Genomic DNA, 24,533 nt, shown 5'->3' on the forward strand with positions numbered 1-24,533 from the left:
TATTGTCTCACCAACTGAGAAATCTAAGTAGCAATTGTCATCTTGCATTTTTTTTCTGAGCTCCTTTAAAAAAAAACCAACCCTGTGGGGAATAAAGCAGCTCTCATGTGGGAGAAGCAGTTGGTGATATTTTCAGCCCAGATGTAACCTGCTGTTATTTAAGGCTGATCAAACACAAGAGATCTTTGGCCTTTAATAACAAAAATAAATTCACTTAACAGTGAAACCTCACACAGTAAAACAAACCCCATTTCGTCCAGTTAAAGGCGTCCTAAAACTGTAAGAAAGCACTAACTGGAAACTACAGACACATAAAATGAAGATTATAACAGATAATTGCTTCTTGTAGTATTTTGGCCTGTGCAGTTTCTGCAAGTATAAAGTTGCAGGGAATTGGGAAGGAATAATACAGAAAATATACTTGAAAAATGACATAATGTCAGTGGGATTGAAATTTATGTTTCAGTATGTTCAGAATGTACATGAGTCTGTCATGTGATTGTCACGTGCATTTTATTGTGAAATCAAGACAATTTGAACGCTTGTAAAAGCCAAACACATGCAAATTGCAATCAAATGAAAACTGAGACAAAACGTGAGAAGAGCATGTTGAGTATAGCAGCAACAGCAGAACAGCATTTAAAAACAAAAAATACACTCAGGGAGCGCAGTACTCTGCCAAGGCTGCTCCGTCATTGTATGATTTCCGATGGATAAGTCCTGATAAGTCCACAGCGGTGGATTTGTAGTAGGATCACAATCATGTGATCATCAACAGGCAGCTGACGTAGTGTTCACTTGTTGTCATGGTTACAGTGACGCCTTGCCACTATCTTGCAATGATACAGAAATCTTTAACAAATCCGTGGATCCAGACAATAAGCCACATCACTGCCAAAATATAATCACTTGGTCCTTGTGTCATTTCTGACCTTCCCTGAAGATTTCATCCAAATCCGTTTGTCCGTTTTTGAGTAATGCTGCTAACAGACAGACATACATACGCCGATCGTCACATAACTCAGCCGCTTTCCTTGATGGAGTAATAATTTATTACATTTACTGCACTTAAACTCTTACTAGTATTACCGACAGACTGTACTTAAAGTATGAAAGATGAAAGTACTTCTGTGTAATTTTGTGTAAAAATGCTCCATGTTACGGGAGCCTCTATTATTATACAACATCCATTATCAATACCAATGCAGTGATGTGTAGGCACCATTCATGCTTTTAAGATGGAAGTTAATTGAGATGAAACGAATGGAACTGCTTTATTTAATGAATGACGTGGAGTGAACGGTTGTTTATATTCGCTTTATGTTCTCTTGTTTACTGTCTGTTTGTCTTTGCTATCCTTTTTCCTCCTTCTGCTTTACCTTCATCCAAACTAGTCGGGGCAGATGGCTGCCCTCCCTGAACCTGGTTCTCCAGAGTTCTCTTCCTGTTAACTGGAGGTTTGGCTCTCCATTGTTGCCATAAACTTTCTCATAGGAAATTATTGATTTCTTGGGGGTTCCATGTATAATTTTGTTGTAATAATATAATTTTGTTTCTTAATTTAGTCAGATAATTTGGCAGCATATTTAATACTGTAGAATCCAAACCTTAACACTTAAGTTAGTCAGGTTAATTTGATTTTGTTGTAATAATAGAGAGTGTAAACCTTCAATTAGTTGAGTAAATGTGTATAATATATAAGATTGAAGGATCTTAGCACTTTTGCCTTGCAGCTTGAAGATTCTCAGTTTGCATCCCGGCCTTCCTCGGATCTTTCTGCATGGAGTTTGCATGTTCTCCCTGTGCATGTGTGGGTTTTCTCAGGGTACTCCGTCTTCCACAGTCCAAAAACACGCTGAGGGTAATTAGTCTAAGTTGTCCGTAGGTGTGTAATGGTTTATCTGTATATGTAGCCCTTTGATAGACTGGTGACCTGTCTAGGATGTCCCCTGCCTTCACCCTAAGTCAGCTGGGATAGACTCCAGCCCCCCACAACCCTAATGAAGATTAAGCCGTGTATGAGTAATGGATGGATGAATGTTAACCTTAATATTTAAATTGCAAAACTGTTTTATAAGTGCTAAATAAAAAATGGTGCCTCAGCTTAACTTCACTTGAATAAGTTGACAAGTCAGGTATAAGCACCTCAAAACTGAAGTGAAGCAGCCTGTGCTTTCATGCTTAAACATACCATTTATTACAAATTGTGAGATTGATTCACTTACAAAAAAAAAAATAGTAATCAAATGTGGTCTTTTAAAGTGCATAAAGTGCACCAATCTGCTGCAAATGTGAACTGCCCGACACTTGGTTCAGCCATATTAAACATAAGGAGTAAATAGAATAATGACAATCAGTAGTTTATTGTCGAAATCTAAATTTACTACCCTGCAGGAATCTGTTTCTGCGGTCGGAACCAAAGTATCGGGGCTCTTGTTTCTCGTTTCATGTTTGCGCCACACACGCGCAGCCCGTCCTTAGTTGCTAAGTAACCTCTGCGGGGGGCGGTTGCTACGTCTGTGGATGCTGACAGCAGCAGCAACAGTAAATCAAACCGAGCCGTGCCAGAACCAAAGCAGCTTTGACGGGCAGGATGGACGAAGGCACCGAGTTGTCTCTGACCATCGCTCACATCGTCCAGCGGCTCAAAGGAAGCCATTTACACTCTCAGATAGAGAGACAAGCCAAAGTAAGTTAGCATGTGGCTAACGATGCGGAGCAGGCTGCTGTCAGTGTCAAAGTGCCTGAACGTTTACATTTCTACTTCTGGTTTACCTTAATGTACTAGCGACACAACTTATGAAATGTTCAACTTAATTTCTTTCCTCTCCCGACTGTTTTAGGAGTGTTTACATCAACCTGAGATAAAATTGGAGTCTCTAAGAGAGGACGTACGCAGCTTTCTCAAAACATCAGGTGGGCATAATAATGTTAGCTTCTGCTACATACACTCTGCAACAGCTCGCTTTCTAATTTGACCATTTTAGCTTTTTTTAAAAAACTGTTTATATTTATTTATTTATTTCTCTAGTAATAATATCGTATTCTAATAATTTACAGGCTGGGAAAGAAAGCTACAGAATGCAGTGTACAGAGAACTACATATGTAAGTGACATTTAGCATTAGCATACACACCTGTTTACACACACTCAAGCACTAATCAGGATCCAGCCAAGTGTTATGATTTTGAATAGACCCACATTACATTGATAACATACTAATACTACAAAATAAATATTCCAAATCATGCATGCAGTCCTAACTATTCTATAATGTATTTGCAGGTTGTCAAAAATACGCACTTAGATTTATCACTGTGCATTTTAGGAGACATCCAGATGTGTGCTTGCACCCATTATAAAGCTCAGAAAATGTGTAAATTTCCCCTCATTGGAGTGATAAATATGGGGGAAAATCAAATTTGTTTTGCACATTGCAACCACACCTGCAATCATATATAGCACTTTTATCTAAATGCAATCTTTAATTGTGCAAGTATAAAACAAAATAAACAACAGCCAAACATGCATTTTGGTTGACCCTTAAGATGAAAGACAACATGTGAATGCTCTGTCCTGCCATTAGTTCTAAACGCTCAAACAACACTAATACAAAACATATTGTTAGGCACACCTATGAAATTGAATGCAGTCCAATACAACAGCTCTGCCATTCATTCTGCAATTATAAAGCATCTACATTTTCAGTTTTTGTTGACATTGTCAGAAAGGTGATGATTCTACTTTATGTATACTACTGAGGTCATAGTGGTTGGTGTACCTGACTGCATTACATTTAAGTCAGGTGACCTAAAAATGTTCCTTATATTCTGTCCACCCCATTAACATACACGAAGAGGGGAAAATATGAGGATACACCCCCATAGTATACAACAGAAGTGAGTGCAGTGGCTTTCAGTGTTAAATGAATTGAAATTGTATCACCTTACAGTAGTTGCATTACTTATAATTGGAACAGTAGGGTACATACTCTCATATAAAATGTGAAATAAACAGTTTAGATTTACTGTCTTACAAATACAGACCCAACAGAAGTCAGCATAACTTTCACTACTGAGGTTCAAATCCTATATTATTGTCATACTTCATAAGTCCACCCCGATTTTTGATGATAAACTCAACTCTTTTCAACATGGAAGATACCAGTGTTGCGCAAATTCATTCACTCTGCAGATATGTTCTGTCACTCTCTGGAGACTACTTTTTAAGGTGTTCTTTGCTGGAAGGGTTGTGTTGCTCTATCTTCCTCTTTGAAATACCCCAGAGGTGTTCTTTTGGATTCTAGTCGGGTTACATACTTGGCCAGGTCATAGTTGTCCGCTTTTTCTTCTGTAGAACCTCCTGTGTGAGTTTATTAGTGCATTTTGAATTGTTATCATGCTGGAATATTTCTCTTCTGCCAAGTTTCTTCAGACTGGAACTCATCTTATCAGCTTGTACTCTGGCATATCCACAGGCATTCAAGGTGACATCTATAAATGTCAGCGTTTGTTCTCATGCCGCCACATATCATCACAGTCACTGTGGCAGTCCTGGCCAGGTTCGTATCAAACGAGCTAAACCCCGTCTGAGCTGAACAAATTTGACTTGGTTTCATCTGACCAAACAATGTGCTCCCAATATTCATCAGGCATCTTTCCTGCTCTTCGGTGAAGTTTAATCTTGCAGTTTTGTGCCACAGAGCAGCAGGGTGGTTTTTCTTGGATGCTGCTGTCCATATAGGTTGATGTGATGCAATGTCCGCCACACTATCTGAACTGTCACAGAAACCCTGATTTCCATTAATTACCCCTGTGCCAACTCTGGGGCACTGGCCTGCCTGTTTTTCAGAGCTACTTTGTGCAAATATGGCACAGTCTGTGATGCCATTTTAGGAGTACAGGCACTGTGGCTCTGATTCTGGTATTATGGCTCAGACTATACCTCGTAATTACTGCTGCAACTATGTTTTGACTTATTTGTAGCTGGTCATCAACCTCACGCTTCTGTCTTTGTGAACTCTCACAATTGTTTTTCTCATTTCTTTTCAGTTCTTCTGGCAATTCTTTTCCATGTGGAGCCGTGATGCACACATGCAGATAGACACAGCCCCATAGATACAAAACTAATTGTTTGCAATTAGGCTAATCGCACACTAACTTGTATGTCAGTGATCACAGGTGTATTCACTTTTACTACTTTGTGTTTCCACTTTGGGGCATGCATTAACAATATAGGCTTTCTAAAGTATGTTTTTGATTGTCCATAGGAGGAAGTGCTGTTTTTGTCAATGTAGAAATAATGCAGATATTCATAGGTGATGCAATTTTCAGTCATTTGACATTTAGGTGATACTCCCTTCTGTTTTGTACTGGATGATTTCAACTATAAACACAAAGTAGAATCATCACCATTTTTGACAACATCAACAAAAACTGATAATGTAGAAGGTTTGTAAAAGTAGAAATAATGGAAGAGCTGTTATATTGAAGAAGCTATAAGGCCCACTGGGTGATAAAACATGGCTCTACAGTTGATTAAATATAACTATGTCCACAAAACAGCCCAAAGCTACACAATACTCAATTTGTACATAATGTGATTGTTAAATTTGATTTATAATGTATATCAAGTGATTTAGTCTTGATTATTTGCATATTAGAGCACTCAGTTCCAGTGAGGGAGATGTGTTTGACAAAGATTCTGACAAACTAGCTAAATGTGCATTAATGTTGCCATCATAGATCATTTTCTATTTGAATTATGAGACTCCAATGATTTAATTTCACTTTGTTCTCAGAGACACAGAAAAATGTGCAGTACGTAGCACAAGCCCAACGAGTTGTTCTGCTTGTTGTTCTGCCCTGCAGCCAACGTTCTGTCCCTGTCCCCTCTCAGTATTATTGCTTTCATATGTTTACTTTTATTATTTTTCCAGAAACACTGATAGTAACTTTACAATAATCCAGATTTATTTATGTGTTTTGTAGTTAAGCGCTTTATTAGAATTTTCCAGCCAAACAATTGGAAACTTCTGTGTTCGTCAATAAACAGCTTTTGAACAGAGTGCTGCACTTTCTTATCTTTAATGGCAACTTGGCGTCCTTGCTGTCCTTAGGCTCAGACTGAAACAAAAGACCCTTAATGCTTTGCTTTTAAGGATGACATGTAACTTTACTAATGCCTCCTTCCTACGGCCAGTTAGCCGGCCCTACATGCTCTTATAGGTGTTTAGATTAGGTTGAACGTTGTTTAACGCACCAAGACTTTGAGCCATTTAATATTCTCTGAGCATGCTTAGCGGGAAAAAGACTGCTAGAGATATGTTCTGATTCATCTATTTGTGGAGCGCTAATGGTGGCCGACTGAAAAAACTTTTTTATTTGTCTATTTGTGACAGTTTCCCTCTTTTAAGCACTTTTATTCTGTTGTTTGTGCCTTCATTGGCCTCAGTTTCTCAAGGCTGTCAGTCTTTGGTAAAAACACAGTGGCATTTTTATGTATTTACGTTATCAGTCCTTCCGTTATTGTACTGTAACGCTGCTCGCCCACACTCTTGCATTTGCTTATTCTAGCCAGCTGCCCCTGAGCCATCCCACAGCTCCTCCAGAGCATCTCAAAGAGCCGCTGGCCTACATGCGCAAGGCACAGGTCAGTCTGTCTGCTCTTATCTCCGTCACTCCTCACTTGGACTTCTTCTACCTCTCTGAGTCTTATCTTTTTGCCTGCCAAATACAGGTGCTTTTTTTTTTTTTTTAATCCCTTAGTTATTTGTAACATGAAGACAAATGTGTGTGTGTGTTCTCTCACACAGGCCAGCTGGGAGAAGCGTGTCTTCAAAAGCCTGAACAGCATGAGTACAGAGCTTGGAGTGCCTTTGGCTCGTATGGTAACTAAAATATTGTCAATCACAGCTAACGTAGCACAATTACAACAGATATTAAATCAGGCTCTCTTGCAACATCTTTCCTAGTGCCCTCATAATACTTCATTCTTCACATATTATAGTGTTCTTGCAACAGCTGACTTAGCTATGGCTGAGTCCCACATTAGGACGTAGGTGGTTGAGCTCTGTTTAGCAAAAATTCTGTGGCTTTTAAACTGATGCTAACCACACTGTTTTGTTTCGAATCGACGCATCAGTTTTATCATTTGATTGTGGGCTCACTCCATTGTATTTATGACTTACGAACCACAGGTTCTGATGTGACATTATTATGATCGGCTTCCTTCTGCCTGTATGGAATTTGTTTGTTGAAATCCTCTCTTTCTATATACTCCACAGAGGCCTGCAGTGGAGCAGAAAGAGCTCACCAACAAATGGAACGAGATGGGAACAGATGAACCAGGTCTCAAGACATTACCCAGTGGTTTAGCCCCGAGCAGTCTGCCTTTTATGAAAGATTATTGTTGATGTGTCTGGGCGCTGGTGTATTTAACATCCAGCTTAGCACATCTTAAACCAGATCTCAGGGTCTCTGCCCCATGTTTGCTTCGTAAGCTGTATTTATCCGGGGAAGGCCTTCTCAGGCACCAGGCTTACTTCTGCAACATCTGAGTAATATGTAAAATGGAATAATAATGAATCATATTGTATCTCAAATACATGGTGAAAGTATATTTTTAACAGGAAAATATTTTTGTTGTCAAAAATAGTATTTATTAGCACATAGCTTCAGAAGATACGTCTGATAACTCACTTTGAAATTCTCAGTTGTTGGACCTCAATGAACCAACCATTTTCGCTTCATGGCAGTTTGTTTACAAGGATCATGCTAATCTTGTATCCTAACAGTGCTATCACAGCTCAGCTGCGTATAATAACATTTAGGATGTGCCGTCCTCTGCCTGTAAACACTTTGGACTGCGATTATAGAAGCTGTCCAGACTCCTTGTACGGAGCCACGATAACGAGCAGCACCTCTCCTTCAGTCCAAAACCTCAATGTGCCCTTGTTCTGTCGAGGACACGGCACTTGAATTTACAGCCATGCTACGAAGACGGTGGATGGAAGTCCTACTTAAAGCCGGCTGCAGCTGCTCTGTACTGTTCCTTTGACTTTTGTGAAATGCTGCCAACTCTGGTTGCACGTAAATGTTCAAAGGAAAGTTGATGAAATTGGCTTCATGGCTGGATACATTTGTATAATCTAGATTTTGCAGCTGTTAAACCTGTTCTGAAATTGTATATTAATACACTGTTTTCATGTGTCAGGTGGAGAACTTCTTCAATGAAAGCAGTAATATTAATTAAAGTATTGCAAAGATTCTTAATGTGTTTGTGTCTTTGCAGATTTAAGTCGCTTTAGGCCTGTCTATGCCCCCAAAGACTTTCTGGAGGTAAGAAGATTCCTTGCGGCACATAAAATCGTGAGCAAAAGTTTGCATATCTACACTTGTAACGGCGATGTATATCATGGCGGTATATAGATTCCAATGACTCCTACAACTGTTAATTTTCTATGATGGAATCATTGAAAAACACCCATCTTTGCTACAAAAAAACATCATGCATTTTGGTTCTTTTATAGATTTATTACAGGTGTTCTGGAAATATGACACGATCTGCTGATCCAAAAATGTACATACAACAATGCTTATATCTGGTTAAATGGCCCTTGGCCATTTTCACCTCATCTAGGTGCTTTTGGTTGCTTTCCACATGCTTCTGGTTCTATCTTTGACCACTCCTCTTGATAGAATAGGTACAGTTCAACTAAATTTGTTGGCTTTCTGACACCAACTTGCTTCTTCAGCTACTTTGTTCATGCGATCAGCAGCAAACTACAGTTTAACCTGAAGTTGCTGCTCCTAAAGGGAAGGGCTTCCTTCTTGCAAGGCACCCTCTCTCATTGGAAACTCAAGACTGCCATGATATAAATGGTCTTTACAAGTGTACGTAAACTTTTGTTCTCAGCTGTGGTGTTTGGCATTTGTATTCATAAAGAGCTGGAATTAAACTCCATTATACTTCTTTATTGCTGTCTAACCAGGTTTTAATTAGTTTGCGGAACCCCAACCATGACAGCAGTGAGGACGTCAGCGCCAGGAGCCACTGGGGTCTCATCCAGGTTCCCCTCAATGTCAGGGACATCCCACAGCTGGTAGGGATCTGTGTAGCAGACTAGTTCACTGTTATTGCTCATGAGTCTGCAGGTGTTGAACAGGGATGTAAGGGGACTTGAGTGTAACCATGTAACAGTTACACTCAAATTGCTTGTCAGTCCACTTCTCCTGTGAATTTCAAATACAGGCGTAGGACCTGTCTGATGAACCCAGTATAACTATTCCCACTGATCATATCTGACTATTATTGGCCTTTCTCTTTTTTTTTGGGTTGAATAAACACAAGTGTACTTTTGTATGCCGACAAACACTCACATGCACAAACATACACATTTATGTTACAGCACAGAAACAACAACCAAAAACATACAGAACTATATTCCATTAAACCGACCTAGGAAAAGTCATGTTGGATTTAAAATCAGCATGTGTGTTTTGGTGTGTTTTTGTGTTACCCTCTCAGAGACAGGCCTACTCCGAGCTGAATCTGACCACTGGGCAGCTGGGGATTGACGACCATGCAGACATCCACCCAGGTATTCACAAATAATGCAAATTCACCTCATCTTGAGTCATGTCAGTTCAAGGAAGTCACTCTTTTGCCAAAGAGTAGGATGAGAAGATCGATACTAGGGCTGCACAATTAATCAAATATTAATCATGATCACGATTTTGACTCCTTAAATGAACACGAGGGACTGTGATATTGACATTTAAAATGTGCCACGCTTATAACCAACACCTAAAGATAAAATTCAGTTTTTTCGTCTTTGGTTAATCTGTCATCAGAGCCTTATTTCACTATTTTAAATGTCATTTTTGGTCACATGTCCATTGAGGAGACTAGAGGCTTCTTTGTGCACAGCTGCCTAGCTACCATCTATCAATAGCTAGCCTGCATATGAGGTGTTTAGGAAATCATGCAGCTCTAATCCCACTCTCCTGTCTGTAAATAGTAAATATGAAGCTCACTAGTTAACATGCTATATCTTGTTTGTGTAATCTCAGCAAAACCTGCTGCATTAAAATATATATAAGGACACGGCGGTGGTTTTACTGGGTGGATAAACCAGATTTCTCAATCTGGGTGCAGTAACATCCTGAAGCCTTTTTGTTAACCAGGATAAAAATCTCATCTGAACTGTTCATGGTTGTACTTTTGGATGTTTTATATAGACATGAATGTGATATCAATCTTTTCTTCTAACTCTAGGCAAGGATAATTTCCTGCCAGTCTTGTATTAATGATACCAGTTAAGCTATTTGGGTACTTAAGAAGCTTTTTAGAGTTTACAAGCTTCGGGAGAGCTTTTTAAATCCTATTCAATATAAAATTTGTGTCATCACTCTATATACTAATCATTCAGAACCTTTTTAATACTAGACATAGACACACCTCTACTAGTGATTAGTCAGAAATACTCTGAAATAAATGTGTTTAGCCAAAGAACAGAGGGGTTTAATGGTCTATAAACCACACTGGCCTCATATCAGCCCATGTTTCTCTGTTGTGCCACATGTCCGTCTGGGATTTCTCAAACAACATGTCCGTGAATCCAGATATTGACATTGTTACAGTTTGGTGTTCAGTCTTTAAATAGAATCGTATCCAGCGTTGCTGTGCTTGTAAATCAAACAGATAACATTAGTTTGAAAAACAAAGCCGCTACCAGATTATTAATGATGAATCTGTCATGTTCATTTCTTCTTATCCCTGTGCAGACTTGTTTGAAAGTGAGTATGTTCAAATCGGGAAAAAGGGTAAGTAGTTAAGCCGATTTTATCTCAAATTTCTTTATAAAATGGTCTGTTTCTATTTTTGGATTGATGTATTGCAGAGTTACAGCTTATAAGATGTCCAACTGTTACATGTCAGAAAGAAAATCACCAGACGCAACCAGGAGTGTCATTACTTTGTAGTTATTTATTATTGAGAACAGTTGTTATTTATTGAGTCAATATTTACTTACTTTTTCTTTATATTAATTAAAGAAACTTAAGGATACAGTTGCAGCCTTAAGTGACTGTTCTTTCAGCATGTATTCTGATTTTATTTTTACATTCTTTGGATGGACATTTTTATGGAAAAAGTCTAATTATATCCACTGTGACCCATTTATTAAACCTGAAAACAGGCACTGGTAAATCACATCAGGCAGTGTATTGCAGAGAAAGTAGTAGAAAGTATTTGTTTGACTCAGTCACCGACCGTCACATATGAACAGAAAATCGCCGTCAGCTCCTGCCATTAATAAATGCTCCTCTTCACCCTCTTAAGGTGCTGTAATCAGTAAGAGGGACACTTAAACTGTTAACTCATGGCTTTGCTATGAACTTAGTGTAAACACCTACCTTAGTATGGGCACCAATCAGACCGGAATTGAAAAAAGTCTGAAAAACACAGGCTGTAATTTATATACACAGCCACAAGGCCTCTGACCACTATTTCACCCAGGGTTGGCTGTGTGTTGACTCCTGAGCTGCAAGTTGTCATTCAGGCCAAGAGTTAAGTGCACCCACATAGGAAATTTAAGAGGCGAGGAGTGTGTTCGTTTATGTTATGACTGGCCAGCACCTTAAGTCAAGGACTTTGTGTTTTTGGCTACTGTCAGAGCAGAGATTTAGAATGCAATGGCAATGCAGAAGAGTGCGTCTCCAGCATGTGCTGAGTGTTTTTTGGAAAGTTATGTGCTATTTTGTGAAGGTCTGTGTTATGATTTTTTATGTTTATACATTTTCATAGGGATGCAATAAAATTCCCAGTGTTCCAAGTCTTTTACTGTAATCTGTATCAGATTTTTATTCAACATATTTGTGCTACTTTTCCTGTTTTGTCTCACTGTTTTATGAATGCCCCAAAGTCTTTATTCATTTTACAGACTGAAAATATTCTAGGTTTTCCTGGAGAAAACAAAGTTCTTCACAGTTTCAGAGTGTAACTGGCTGTTTGTTGTCATACAGACATTCAAAATGTGCAGGTGTTCACTTTCCCAGCTGATGACTCAGCTTGAATATGTTTGTGCGTATTATGTCAATCTGCAGGCAAATCAAAATATGCTTATTTAAGGGAGCTTCAGTCAGGATTTTTGGGACCAATCACCGGTCCCTGGAAATAGTATTGCTTGATGCATCTATTTGTTGTTTGTACGTATTATTCATAACAACATTGCATATTAAGTAGGGGTTGATTGATATGCTTTTTTCAGGGCTAATACCAATAACAATCATTAGTAATCAAAGAAACCAGTAAATGATATTCGAAACTGATATTCATCTGTGGTAAAAATTAAAATCTGCTTTTCAATTTAAAATAACTTCACTGAAACACCTTAGTGTATTTATGTTTTACATACGCTACCACTGAAAAGTTTGGGATCACTTAGAAATGTCCTTATTTTTAAAGAAAAGCAGTTTTTTTCAATGAAGATAACATTAAATGAATCAAAAATCCAGTCTAGACATTGTTAATGTGGTAAATGACTATTGTAGCTGGAAACAGCAGATTTTTAATGGAATATCTCCATAGAGGTACAGAGGAACATTTCTAGCAACCATCACTCCTGTGTTCTAATGCTACATAGTGTTAGCTAATGGTGTTGAAAGGCTAACTGATGATTAGAAAACCCTTGTGCAGTTATGTTAGTACATGAATAAAAGTGTGAGTTTTCATGGAAAACATGGAATTATCTGGATGACCCGAAACTTTTGAACGGTAGTGTATGTTCCAGTAAACGAGACTTTTGAAAATTTTTCGTAGGTGTTGATATACTATTACTCATGATGTGTAACCGATCAGAGACCACAGAACGGTGATTGAGAGGTGGCATTAGAGGCAAGCAGCACATTTATGAATTAATGTAATAATTATTATTGTTCATCAGGCCAGTTTAAATATTCAATTTAAGAGATGAGAAAGTATCATGAATTGACAGTGTGCAACATATTCCACTCTCTCTCTTACAGAAACAGCTAAAACTGTAGCAGCTCACACTAAGTTACAGGGAAAAGCTTAGAGCTTAACAGTTACAGGTATACAGTGGAATAGAATAGAATAAAATAAAAAATGGAATTAATGCTAAATTTGTATAACACACCAATCTTGTCAAGTTTGTACCAACCATCAATTCCAATAATACAGTTCTATGAAGTGTACAGCAGGAAGAGCAAGAGGCAGGAATACACATTACAAATTGCAGATTTATTGTGTTTTTTAAACACCTGGTAGACCTACATGACCGGTGAAACCATTTTAGCTGCTCATAGTAAAACTGGCCATTATGGAGACAACTGAGGAAACTATTCAATACAAATATCGGCCAATAATGATCAGTGTTTATTGGGTCAGAGCACCTTAATTCTTGTTGTTTCTTGGTGATCAGTTGCGTGGTTGGTTGGTAGTTTGTTGTTTCTTCAGTCTTTGGCTGTGAAACAGTGTGGTTTTTGATTGACAGTGGTCATAAGTGACAATCATGCAAAAATGCTGACTGTTAAAATTGTACTGGAACAGTAACAATTGCTCAGACGGTTAATTGAGTGAGTATATTGAACAGTGATGTGTTTTATCACATATCAGTTAAACTTATAATGTATAAGTAGAAGAATTTGCAATGTAAATTCTACTGTCTCATGGCAGCCGCTACTTTTTAAATTCAGTTCTTAATGCTTTAGTCTGTGAAATGTCAGGAGAAAAAAACATTGTCACAGTTATCCAGAGCACATGGCAGATTTCTTCATATGTTTAGTTTTGTCTGGTTAACAGTCCAAAACTCTCAAATATTTAGTTTCCAATGATTAACCAGAGAAAAGGCAGAATATCCTCAGGGATAAGATGCTAAAACAAGTGATTAACTTTGGTATTTTTCCTTCCTTTTCTGATAAATGACTTAGAATAGTTAAAACATTTTTGAACTATACTTCTTTGCTTTGCATTAGATGATAAGATCAATACTTTTAAAAAGATGGAGTCAGGGATTCTTAGCTTAGCACAAAAAGCTAAACTAAGCAGTAGTTTAATGCACACAGCTGTGTTTCTTTCTAGAGTCTCACTTTTAGTGTCTGTCTTGTTTAGTGGTTGTGGAGCAGGACAGTGCAGCAGCGCAGCAGTACAGCAGGCAGGGCTGCTCCACCGGGCTCCGGGCAGACCTGTGGGCCCTCATCCTTAACTCCACCAACCAGTCACAGGTACAGTCGCATGATCCACATACACAGACGCACACATACATGGCTGAGTTCCACTCTGGTGGCTGCTGTCAGTGTTTGTTCTAAAGCACCCGTGCACACACAGCTGCAGTGATTCCCAAACTGCATGTTTACTGCAAGCTGAAGTTTTCAGCTGCAGCTATAGCCACAGTTACTGCTTTTTGGGCCTCTTGTGTATTTGTTTCAGCGGACAATCCTGCCAGCATAACTCATTTTATGTCGTAGCATTTACACTATTGAGCAAAAGCCAACATCTGATGTATAACAGCAGCAGACTTATAATTTCTACATGATCTGTGTATGTGCCGCTGTGCGATTTATCTTAGCTTGCTGTGGCTTGTCCTTTGTGCGCAAATGTTGAGATAATCAAATGCTTTAGCACAGTTAGCCCAAACAGTGTAGCTGCCTGCCTGTGTGGCAACAGCCTGTGTAAACGCTGCAGTCCAGAGGCTCATGTTGAGGCTAGGTCAATAAAACAATGCTTGTGATTGGAGGATTGATTGGTGAGGGAGAGTTACAGGGAACTCACTGAGGTCTGGAGAGTGTTAGCACGGCTCTGGACACCACGAATACACATTATACAATCGGAGTTGGCTAGTGACACACAGTGAGTTTCGAGCAGTGATAAAGAATGTATTCACATTCTTTAGTTAAGGAAAAGCACTAATGTCCTGCAACAGATAATATAACTCAAGTAAAAATACGCAAATATTATCACAAAACTGTAAGATTAAAAATAATCACTGCAAAATAATTCTCTGCAACTGTTTTTCTACATTATATTATGTGACTATATTATTAATAGTCAAGCACTAATATACAAGCAGGTTTTCACTGTTGTCGTTGGTTGATTTAAAGTGTATTTCAAACTATTTTGTAACTGATGATTATTTTCATGATGCACCAATCCACTGATTATTTTCCCCAAAAATCATTTGGTTGTTAGGTTTGTAAAAATTCTGTTGCCAGTTTTCTCTCAGTTGACACATTAGTTAATGAATTAATCATTTTAACTGTACAAAGCTGTACAAGTACGTTTTGTATGCAAATATGTTAATTTGTAAAGTAAATAGTAACTTAAGATGGCAAATAAATGTAGTGATGTAACAAGGAAAATATTTCCCTCTGAGATGTAGTGGAGTAGAAGTAGAAACTAGCAGATAAGTACAAGCAGTACTTGTATAAATGTACTTAGTTACATCCCTTGTTCAGCCTTATTACAGCTGTAGTTATAAAATTCAAATATTTACTTTGATAGATTCAGTAAATCTTTTGTTGATAAACTTATTGAAATTTTAGCTGACAACACTTTCACTGTGTTGTGTCCCATTTCAGACCTGTTTTATTTTATAGGACTACACTCTAGAAAGTGAACTGCTTTGACCCATGTTTCCACTTAATACCAGCAAAGATAAAAGTATATATTTTAGCAGAACTTCTTCCATTGACGCTGTCCATATTACCACAGTGGTTTCAGTGTGCTCTCAGCTGTCAAAGTGGACATTTGTGTTTCTGTTCTCACATCCGCTGCACTGATCATTGCCAAGGTGCTTCACAGCTGTCACAGAGGACATTTTTATTGCTCCGTCCACCCCTGTCGCCTGTTCTTTGGTTCATTTATGATAACCTGTCTCAAACCGGAGGCCCGTTTGAGTTTAACCATGTGGTCGGAAACACGATGCTGTTCTTTAAAGTTTGGTTTAATCGTGCTGTCGTCATAGCCAGTGAAAATGCTTAAAGTTGATTTTGCAACATCCGTAAAGAGGCCCAGGGATCTTTTTTACATTAAAAATGAAGGTAATCATGCCTTTTTACAAAATACGTTTATTTTAAAATCATTCTCTTGAAAATTGCATCCACAGCAAAAACTTTGTAGACAAGCATTATGTCAATAGTTTAATAAATCACATGCTGCAGTTTTGATGTGATTTTGTGACAGTTGTTGCTCGTTTACACCATGTTGGATCCCTGCCTTTTCAGGATATGATGCACTATGAGCAGCTAAAGGCTGGAGTCATACAACATGACCTGCTGGTAGACAACCTTATCTATAAGGTAAACCTGTTTACACTGTCGCTGTTCAGATAAGTTGAAATGTTTGATCTAGATTTCTCTCATCTTGAAATAAATTCCATACGCTCAACAGGATGTGAAGCTCACCGCCAGTAATGACGACTACTACTTTGTGTTTGAAGATTTCCTTTATCAGGTGGGTTCTCTTCTGTCAGATGAGCTTCTTTCATTATTTATTATGACAGTAGTTTTTCTTAGGTAAATGACATCATCTTCATCCTGATGGACAGTATTATTAAAGTAGTTTGTGTACATGTAATAGCTTTTTGGCAACTCCATTAAAGAAATAAACACTTTGACATAGTTAAAACTTTATCTGATAATATAATGTCTGCTTTTTTAGCAGAGGGGCAAATTGCAACTTTCTACATGAACTCACATGACTATTTAATATAAGCACTGACTTTGTTGTGCATTTTAACTACATTTATGCTGATCATATGACAATAAAAATCTAAAATTAAAGCTGTTGGTCGGGTCCTTGCATCCTTGCTGGTCAGCGAATCCAAGCATGTCCACCAGGTGGCGCTGTGACTGAGAGTATGTTTTAACCTATGAATTGTGATCGAGGCAGGCCTATGATCAAACATGTAAAATCTGAGGGAGATTGGAGCATGTACAGTCTAGTCAGACAGCACTTCCTGTTTCATGGCGAGACATGCAAAATGTCCACCAGCTGGCGCTATGACTGTGACTGTATATTGACGTGTGAATGCAATCAGGGCTGGAGTCTGATTACACATGTAAAGTTTCAGACAGATTGGAGCATGTGCTTTTGATCACCCATGTCTGCTGTACATCCTGGCCAGATTTTGAGCTGTCAGGGTTACCCTGTTTGAGCTTTTGAAAGTGTGCAAAAATTGGTCCAAAATGGTCCAAAATATGACATATAATACAAAATGGCCGACTTCCTGTTGTGTTTTAGGCATGGTTGTCAGTTACATTTTTGTTCATCTTGACGAGTTCCATATTTGTCCCAAATTTCATAGCTGTAGCTGACACATACTGGCTGTAATTACTATTTGGAATTTTCTAGGTGACGCTATTGAGCCATAAATATCACATTTTTCACTGATCCTGGTGTATGTGCAAAGTTTCACACGTTTTCCAGTATTTTCAGGCCTTCAAAACTGCGATTCAAAAGATAGACAAAGAATGAAAAATAATAAACTCATGGGATTCAATAGGTCTTTGCACCATTTCCTGCTCGGACCATCTTATATTTCCAAATTAAACTACGCTATTGTTTACTTAAGAAAAAAAACGTATGCCACCATGAGCAGCAACTTTTAATGCTCGAGTATGCAGTAAGCATTAAAAAGTCCTCTGAAAGTTGCATTTTCCAGATTCATCCCACAGATATTTTTGAGCTTAATGATGAACAAATGGACAAACTGTCCTTCTTTACAATTCGCTTTTTACAGCAGGAGATGACTAGAAGCTGAGCTGATTCAGCATATTCACTAAATCTGAGTCAATTGATTCAGCATTTCTGGTATTTTTAAAATCCTTTTATTAAAATTAATAAAAACTTGTTTCACCTTTAAATCGCCTTGTTCATTTTTGTTGAATAAGACTGAACATACATTTCTAATTAAACAATTAATTAACCATCATAGTGGCGTATCTTGATAAGCGAAGATGTCAGTACATAAATATAAAATAATGAATCATTTGAAAGGATTCTTAATTACAAATGATCAGTCTGGAATGTGCGTGGTTGTACATATTAATTGCTATTTACAGTCTGTGTGGGCTAAAGCGCACAAGAAGCCTAATTCTCTCCCGTTCAGTAGGCAAACCCACTGAAATATGCAATATTGTAAGATCAGTGTATATGATGGGAGAGTGGCTTTGGAATGTCAAATCAAATTTGGGCTTTTATGGCCAAAATTTCAGATGCTTACTTTTTCCCCAGTAGTAACCTACTCCTTATCCTTAGTCCTGCTGTATGAGGGCATTCCTCTTTATCTGCTATGCCATATTCTTCCCAGGATATGACCTGACATTATTTGCTTCTCTGGTGGTCACTACTCTGCTGATAGCTGATAAACACATATATACAGTATACACGGCAACTGGTTTATTCAGCAGCAGCTAGTCCATAATGCTTCTTGGTGGCTGACTATTCAGTACACAGGTGTATCAAGAACAATGCTCCAGTGTCCCTGTCAGTATTGACTTATGGTAAACTCACTAGGCAGTGAAAGAATTCACTTTTTGTTAGGAGAGCCAGTATTCACAAAGGTGTTCTTAAACAGATTTACAAGCAGCGAGTATAAAATGCTTTTAAGAACGCTTGTGAAATGTAGTTTCCCAGAAACGTTTAAAGAAAAATCATGTTCATCCTATAATATTTTGGCCACTTTGGATGCGTTTATTTAGATTTACCCAAATGAATAGCTTTCAAAGATGGAAATTCAGGGAGTGGGTAAGCAGTGAGTCGTCGCCAGATTAGCCTTCCCAATAGGCTTTCTTGATTTTTTTTTATTTTTATTTATTACATTCAGTATAAAAGACCGTGACATCAAGGCAAATTAGCTCAATTATACTTACTTTTTATGATCTTCAAAGATGAATAAAAGGTTTCTGAATCAGCCCTGAGAGAATGTCTTACAGTATATATGCTATCTACAAGGAAACACTTCAACTGCAAGGATACACTCCCCTTGTTTTGTATATCCAGCCAGTAATCTTAAAGGTCAAACAGGATACAACTCAGACACACGCTATACTCCAGTCCTCATCTGTCATCATTTATAGTGTTTTCCCATTAAAGAGCTTGTATGATTTGCCGCTGGTTTCATTTTTTCCGGAACCGATGATTTTCACCTGGTGTAATTCATCTCAAGTAGACATTGGAAATGAAATCTGTTCTCAAAAAGACACAGAAATTGGACTGTAATGGAAAGAGCTCCCACTTATGTGGTCATTTTGTGAAACAAGAAGCCACTCGAGGCTTGGTTACTGTCTGCTTCACTACATCCTCTAATGTTGACTCCAGGTGCCCTGCTTTAATAGAAATCTTACCCAAGAGGAAACAAGGCCACTCAAGGCCATCCCTGTACCAGAACAAATAACAGGCAAGGATACGATTACATTTTAAACATGTAACACATATAATCTGTATGTGGGTGTCTCAGAAAGAGACAGAAAAAGAAAGGTGACAGAGTAGGGAAGCCATGTTTCTTTATGATCCCTTGTGGCATTTCAGGATGTGAACTGTGAAACCAGTATCAGATAGCCTTATTTTAGAGTCAATCCAAATAAATGTGTGTGTGTGTGTGTGTGTATGGAAGCAGTAATTAACACAAACCCTATGTGTTCCCAGGTGCTGTTGTGTTTCTCCCGAGACACCGCTGTCTTGGAGCACTTCAAGTACAACAGTGCCACTCCCCCCAAATCCTACATCCAGGGTGAGATGACGTGCCCTTCACCAAGGCGATATACACTTAGACATGATGCTCAGAGGAGCAGCACTTCACTCTGATGACCTTGCACGATGCCTATATGTTCTCACACGTAGACGCCTTTGCATGTAGATGGGTATATGGTAATTAGAAAAACCAGACACGGTGTTCTCAGTCATGGTTATCAATGCCTGTGTGTATCTGTCTCGCAGGGAAAGTGGGAGATGGGGACTGTGCTGTTGTTTATCCCCCCAACGGTGAGCCTGAATATTGACATTCATATCACATTATTTGATATGTTCATTTAATGATCATCTATTTAAACTATTACACATAACAGTAAAAAATTATTGTTGAGTAATAAACAGCAGCTGTAGAATGTTTTCATTTCTTACTCGTTCATATATGTGAAAGATTTACCTAAAATGCTGAACTGCGTGTTTCTTAGGTGCATTCTTATTATGATAAAGGTTTATGTTTGACTTGAAAATCTCATTCCAATAGGTGTAATCCCTTTTCATGGATTTTCAATGTATGGTGAGTATCGTACTCATCTGATTATGTTCAGTACTTTACCAGAAGGAACACAGAATGAGCAGGATATAACAAAGTGTGTGTTTCTGTGTGTGATTTTGTGGATATGTGTTTCTACAGTGGCACCATTGTGTTTCTTGTACAATGAGCCGTCCAAACTGTACAGCGTATTCAGGGAAATGTACATTCGCTACTTCTTCCGATTGCACTCCATCTCCTCATCTCCCTCGGTATGATTATTTGTGTACTAGATACCAAGATCAAGGTATTTGTGTCTGTTCTCCTGTCTTCACTTCACATGGTTGTTCTCCTGCAGGGTATAGTGTCTTTGTGCCTGCAGTTTGAGCGCTTGCTCCAGACTCACCTGCCACAGCTGTTCTACCATCTTCGACAGATCGGTGCACAGCCGTGAGTAGCCTGAGCATGACTTTATCCTTCTGCCTTTATGGTCCTGTAGCTCATCAACAAGATCTGCCACTATCGTTGCTTAAAGACATGCTGAAGAGAATAATTTAGCACCCCAAACTATCTATTTATCTACTCAAAGCATGTGCAAAAGTGAAAGAGAACCGAAAACTATGTGACAGTGGTATATATCTTGATGTTCTGTAGTCGTTCACATCTTTCCTTTAACTAAAATCGTGAACAGAACATGCAGTTAAATACAAGAACCATCTGCTCTGGGAGTTTTTTTTTAGTCACTACAAGAAACAGTAAGCTTAATTTCAGTCCACAGAGTATTGGTGAAACTACACAACATTCTCATGAACTGGGAAAGTGTTATGTGACCACCTTTCATTGCCATGGAAACTTGCTATTCAGTTTGAATTGTTCTTCTGCTTCCAAGAGACCTCAATTTCATTGATAATGCTCGGTATAATTGTCTTTTTTACAGCATTTCAACCTTGTCACATTGTTAGAAATCATATGTTCATCTTGGTCCTTTATGCAGCATCACAAGTGACCACAGAAGATGCATCTTTCACCATTTTCTGTTGCTCTGTCTTTTCTTATTTGCATCAGTAGTTTTCACTTATATATCTATGTTAAGTTGATGGTATGGAGTCATATAGTGTTTATGATACATCCTGTGAATAGACATTTGTTATTTGTGCAACATTGCAGTTTTTTGCAGCCTTGTACTTATGAGCTACTGCCATCTTGTGTCGAAATACTGAAATCACAATATCAGTGCATATTCATGGAGCATTAAAAGAACCTAATGATTATTATAGTACAAGATGTGGCTGTTTTATCTGCAAACTAATAAGTTGCATTTAAAAGCAATGTTATGGTGACATTGGGAAATGTTTAATTTGATTTGCCACACTCAGGTTTCAGAGTTTTGTCCAGGTTTATTGTAAATCTCTTCACAAACAGAGGTGCTGTTTTTGTCCTCAGGTTGCGTATAGCCTATAAATGGATGGTACGAGCCTTTTCTGGCTACCTTTCCACTGATCAGCTGCTGCTTCTTTGGGATCGAATCCTTGGATATGATTCATTGGAAGTAGTTGCGGGTAGGCAAATGTTACACTCACGCTCAACTACAAACTATGCACTAGAAGCCTTGATATTGTCATGCTTCTCATTTACTTTTCTATCTTAATCCCCTTCCTTTTGATTGTCCTCTTATTTCTTCTCCTTCAGTTCTAGCAGCTGCTGTATTCGCCTTCCGTGCTGAGAACCTGATGGAAGTGACGTCACTGGCCTCAGCTGAGGTATGTCTGTCTCACATTAGGCTTCTGGTGTGTTTGAAACTTTGTCTTCTCCATATCCCCCACATACACATAAATAGCTGCTAATGACCAACCAGTACCAGTAACCCAGTCTTCTGAATGCACATGTCTGACAAAACCTGACACTTAAGACCCTCACCCTCTTACCCTGCCCTGCATACCACCCCACTGTTCAGCCATGATAATAATCAGCGGCTGTCATTTTGTGCACACTCGATGTTATATCTTTGAATTCAGTCATGCAAATTTGTCAAGGAAACTACGTAAAGAGAAATGAGTGCAACCTGTGGTAGCCTCTGCACTGTCACTCATGTTGCATGGTTACAGTAACCAGTAATGCAATTCTGGTGCATGTCTGTACTGTATACTGCACCCACTCCCCAAGGTAGTCTGCCTATTATATGACTGAAACCATGAGTAGATCATATAATGACTCACCTCACTCTTTCCCCTTTCCACCCCCTCTTCCCCTTAGGGTGAGGTGGTTAAACTACAATATGATGCATGGGGCAACATGGGGCAGATCTGCTTCTCTGAGATGCTAGCCGGCACTGTTTGCTTGCTCATTTACCACCTGCCCCAGTAGAGGGAAGATACCATAACACACTGCTCCTTATCTTATATTTAGAACTTCAAGCCCAGCGTTGAAATATTAAACCGTCTCTCTAAACATGATATGGTCCCTAAATTTAATCTCCCACCGATCCCAAAAGGACACGGTGGGGAGCGGTGTGCTCTTAAGCATGGATTGTCGCTTCCCAAGGATCCTGCATCATCATTATGCATGTCGTTCTGTGTGGTTCTTTTTTTAAATCTTGAAATATGTCTCTTGAGAAGCGGGGGGAGGGAATGCTTTATGGCTTCCCAGGGGCTTGGTGGGCTAAGGTAAGATTTGCTTCGGTCAGGAGGGGTGTGGATTTACATGACAAATCTTATTTGTGTTTTCTTTGGCAAACACACTGCAGGCTATCCTCGCTGACCTTTCAACTCTGAAGGTCATGCCACTCATCCAGATCTTTCTGTTTGCCACGGCCATCTGAAGAATGCTGAGAGGACGCTGTCGGTCGTGGCTCATACATACAACCAGGAGGACTGAGCGACACTAGAAAAATGCCACTTTGCTATGCCATAATCACACTAACATGACTAATCACCTATTTGGGATATCAAGAAATAGTGAGGGACATTATACATTTCATCTTGCACTGGTTCACGCAAAAAGCCAAACCCATCTTTAGCACGTATGCACCATAAATAGTGAATATCCAATATCATATTATTAGATATTATACAGTATGTAAGTATAGCCTATAGACCGGGAAGGCTAAGCTAGCATCCTCAAGCCATATGCTCTGCAGGGAAGCTGATTCGCACAGCAGTGCTTGGATCAGCTGAGAAGCTCATTAGGAGACGAGTTGCATGTAGCAGTAATTGTATTGCAATAGCATTATGCAAGAGAGAACAACAGTAATGTTTCCAAGCTTGGCTAATGAAGTGTTAATTAGGTCTTGTAATTTATTCTGCTCTTTGGCTCCTGCTTGTTATAACGCTATTAGATAATGCTGTTGCTGATGACTGCGAAGATTGGAAGTGCTAGTCTACACCAGCGTGTTGAAAGAAATAGTGGAAAAGCCACAAAGTGAATTACACTGTTACTTATATAGTCAGAAGCTGCTGTAAACATGCACAGTTTATTGTGTTTATGAAGGAATGGTATATTACTGCACTCTTAAGGGACATTTAGCACCTTCAGTGCCAATATTTATATCATTGTGAACATTTTATGGTTGGCTTTTAATTTTAAAACATGTATTTAATTCCTGAAGGTTTTCACTTGTTCTGTAATGTTTTAAATACCTCATATGTCGCTTTTGATTTAAATGGAGGCAGAAGCTTTTATTTACTATTTTATTGTCAACAGTATTCTTTACCAGTCAATGTGAATGTAATGTGTTTGTTTTCCTGCAGCCTAAATTAACACATTTTAAATAAAAATACATTTTGTTGAATTGCCTCTTTCAGGTTATTCTAAAAAATGATGAATAACTTCAACTGTTGAATGCTGGCAGCTTTTTTGTCAGTATTCTTTTAGCATGCTGCTGCCTGATCTTTCCTGCTCCTTTTCCGGAGGTTGTGTGACAGGGTCAATATTTGGACAAGGCGTACTGTACTCTAGAAGCTCACCGTAGTCATGTGTAGGGAAGGCAGAATGGGTAAGTGACAGGAGGCAGCATTGAGGGACTTCACTGACCCCCCTAGCCCTCCTCCTACATGTAGCATCTGCTCTATTCCTCCTTCGTTGTTGGCTGCTTTCCTTCCTGCTGCCCCCTCTGCGGGCTCATATCGAATTATGCTGTTCTTCTCTTTCGTCTCTCCCTCTCCTGGTTTCTGCTACATCTGCCACCTGTTTACTAGGACTCCCACGGCTGACTCTTTTATCAGTCATGCACCTCCTTTGGCCCCATGAGTCTGTTTCTCCAGAGACTAATACTACCTGCTGAGTAGTTGACTTCTGC

The 24,533-nt window shown here is 38.8% G+C and overlaps 1 protein-coding gene across 1 annotated transcript; it reads left to right on the plus strand.

Annotated features, from left to right (window-relative positions):
- Positions 1 to 2,467: 2,467 nt before the first annotated feature.
- On the plus strand, positions 2,468 to 24,026 carry tbc1d19 (TBC1 domain family, member 19). Its single transcript, XM_023277296.3, has 21 exons — positions 2,468 to 2,689; positions 2,844 to 2,916; positions 3,061 to 3,106; positions 6,576 to 6,651; positions 6,815 to 6,889; positions 7,286 to 7,349; positions 8,293 to 8,339; positions 8,993 to 9,103; positions 9,529 to 9,601; positions 10,788 to 10,826; positions 14,134 to 14,246; positions 16,245 to 16,319; positions 16,411 to 16,473; positions 19,669 to 19,753; positions 19,960 to 20,004; positions 20,252 to 20,284; positions 20,402 to 20,511; positions 20,598 to 20,689; positions 21,683 to 21,798; positions 21,929 to 21,999; positions 22,983 to 24,026. Exons 1-21 carry the CDS (start codon positions 2,594 to 2,596, stop codon positions 23,055 to 23,057), a joined length of 1,578 nt encoding a protein of 525 aa, XP_023133064.1. The 5' UTR covers positions 2,468 to 2,593; the 3' UTR covers positions 23,058 to 24,026.
- The last annotated feature ends 507 nt before the right edge of the window (positions 24,027 to 24,533 follow it).

The sequence above is a fragment of the Amphiprion ocellaris genome, chromosome 23 (genome assembly GCF_022539595.1).
Source record: "Amphiprion ocellaris isolate individual 3 ecotype Okinawa chromosome 23, ASM2253959v1, whole genome shotgun sequence".
Classification (NCBI taxonomy): domain Eukaryota; kingdom Metazoa; phylum Chordata; class Actinopteri; family Pomacentridae; genus Amphiprion; species Amphiprion ocellaris.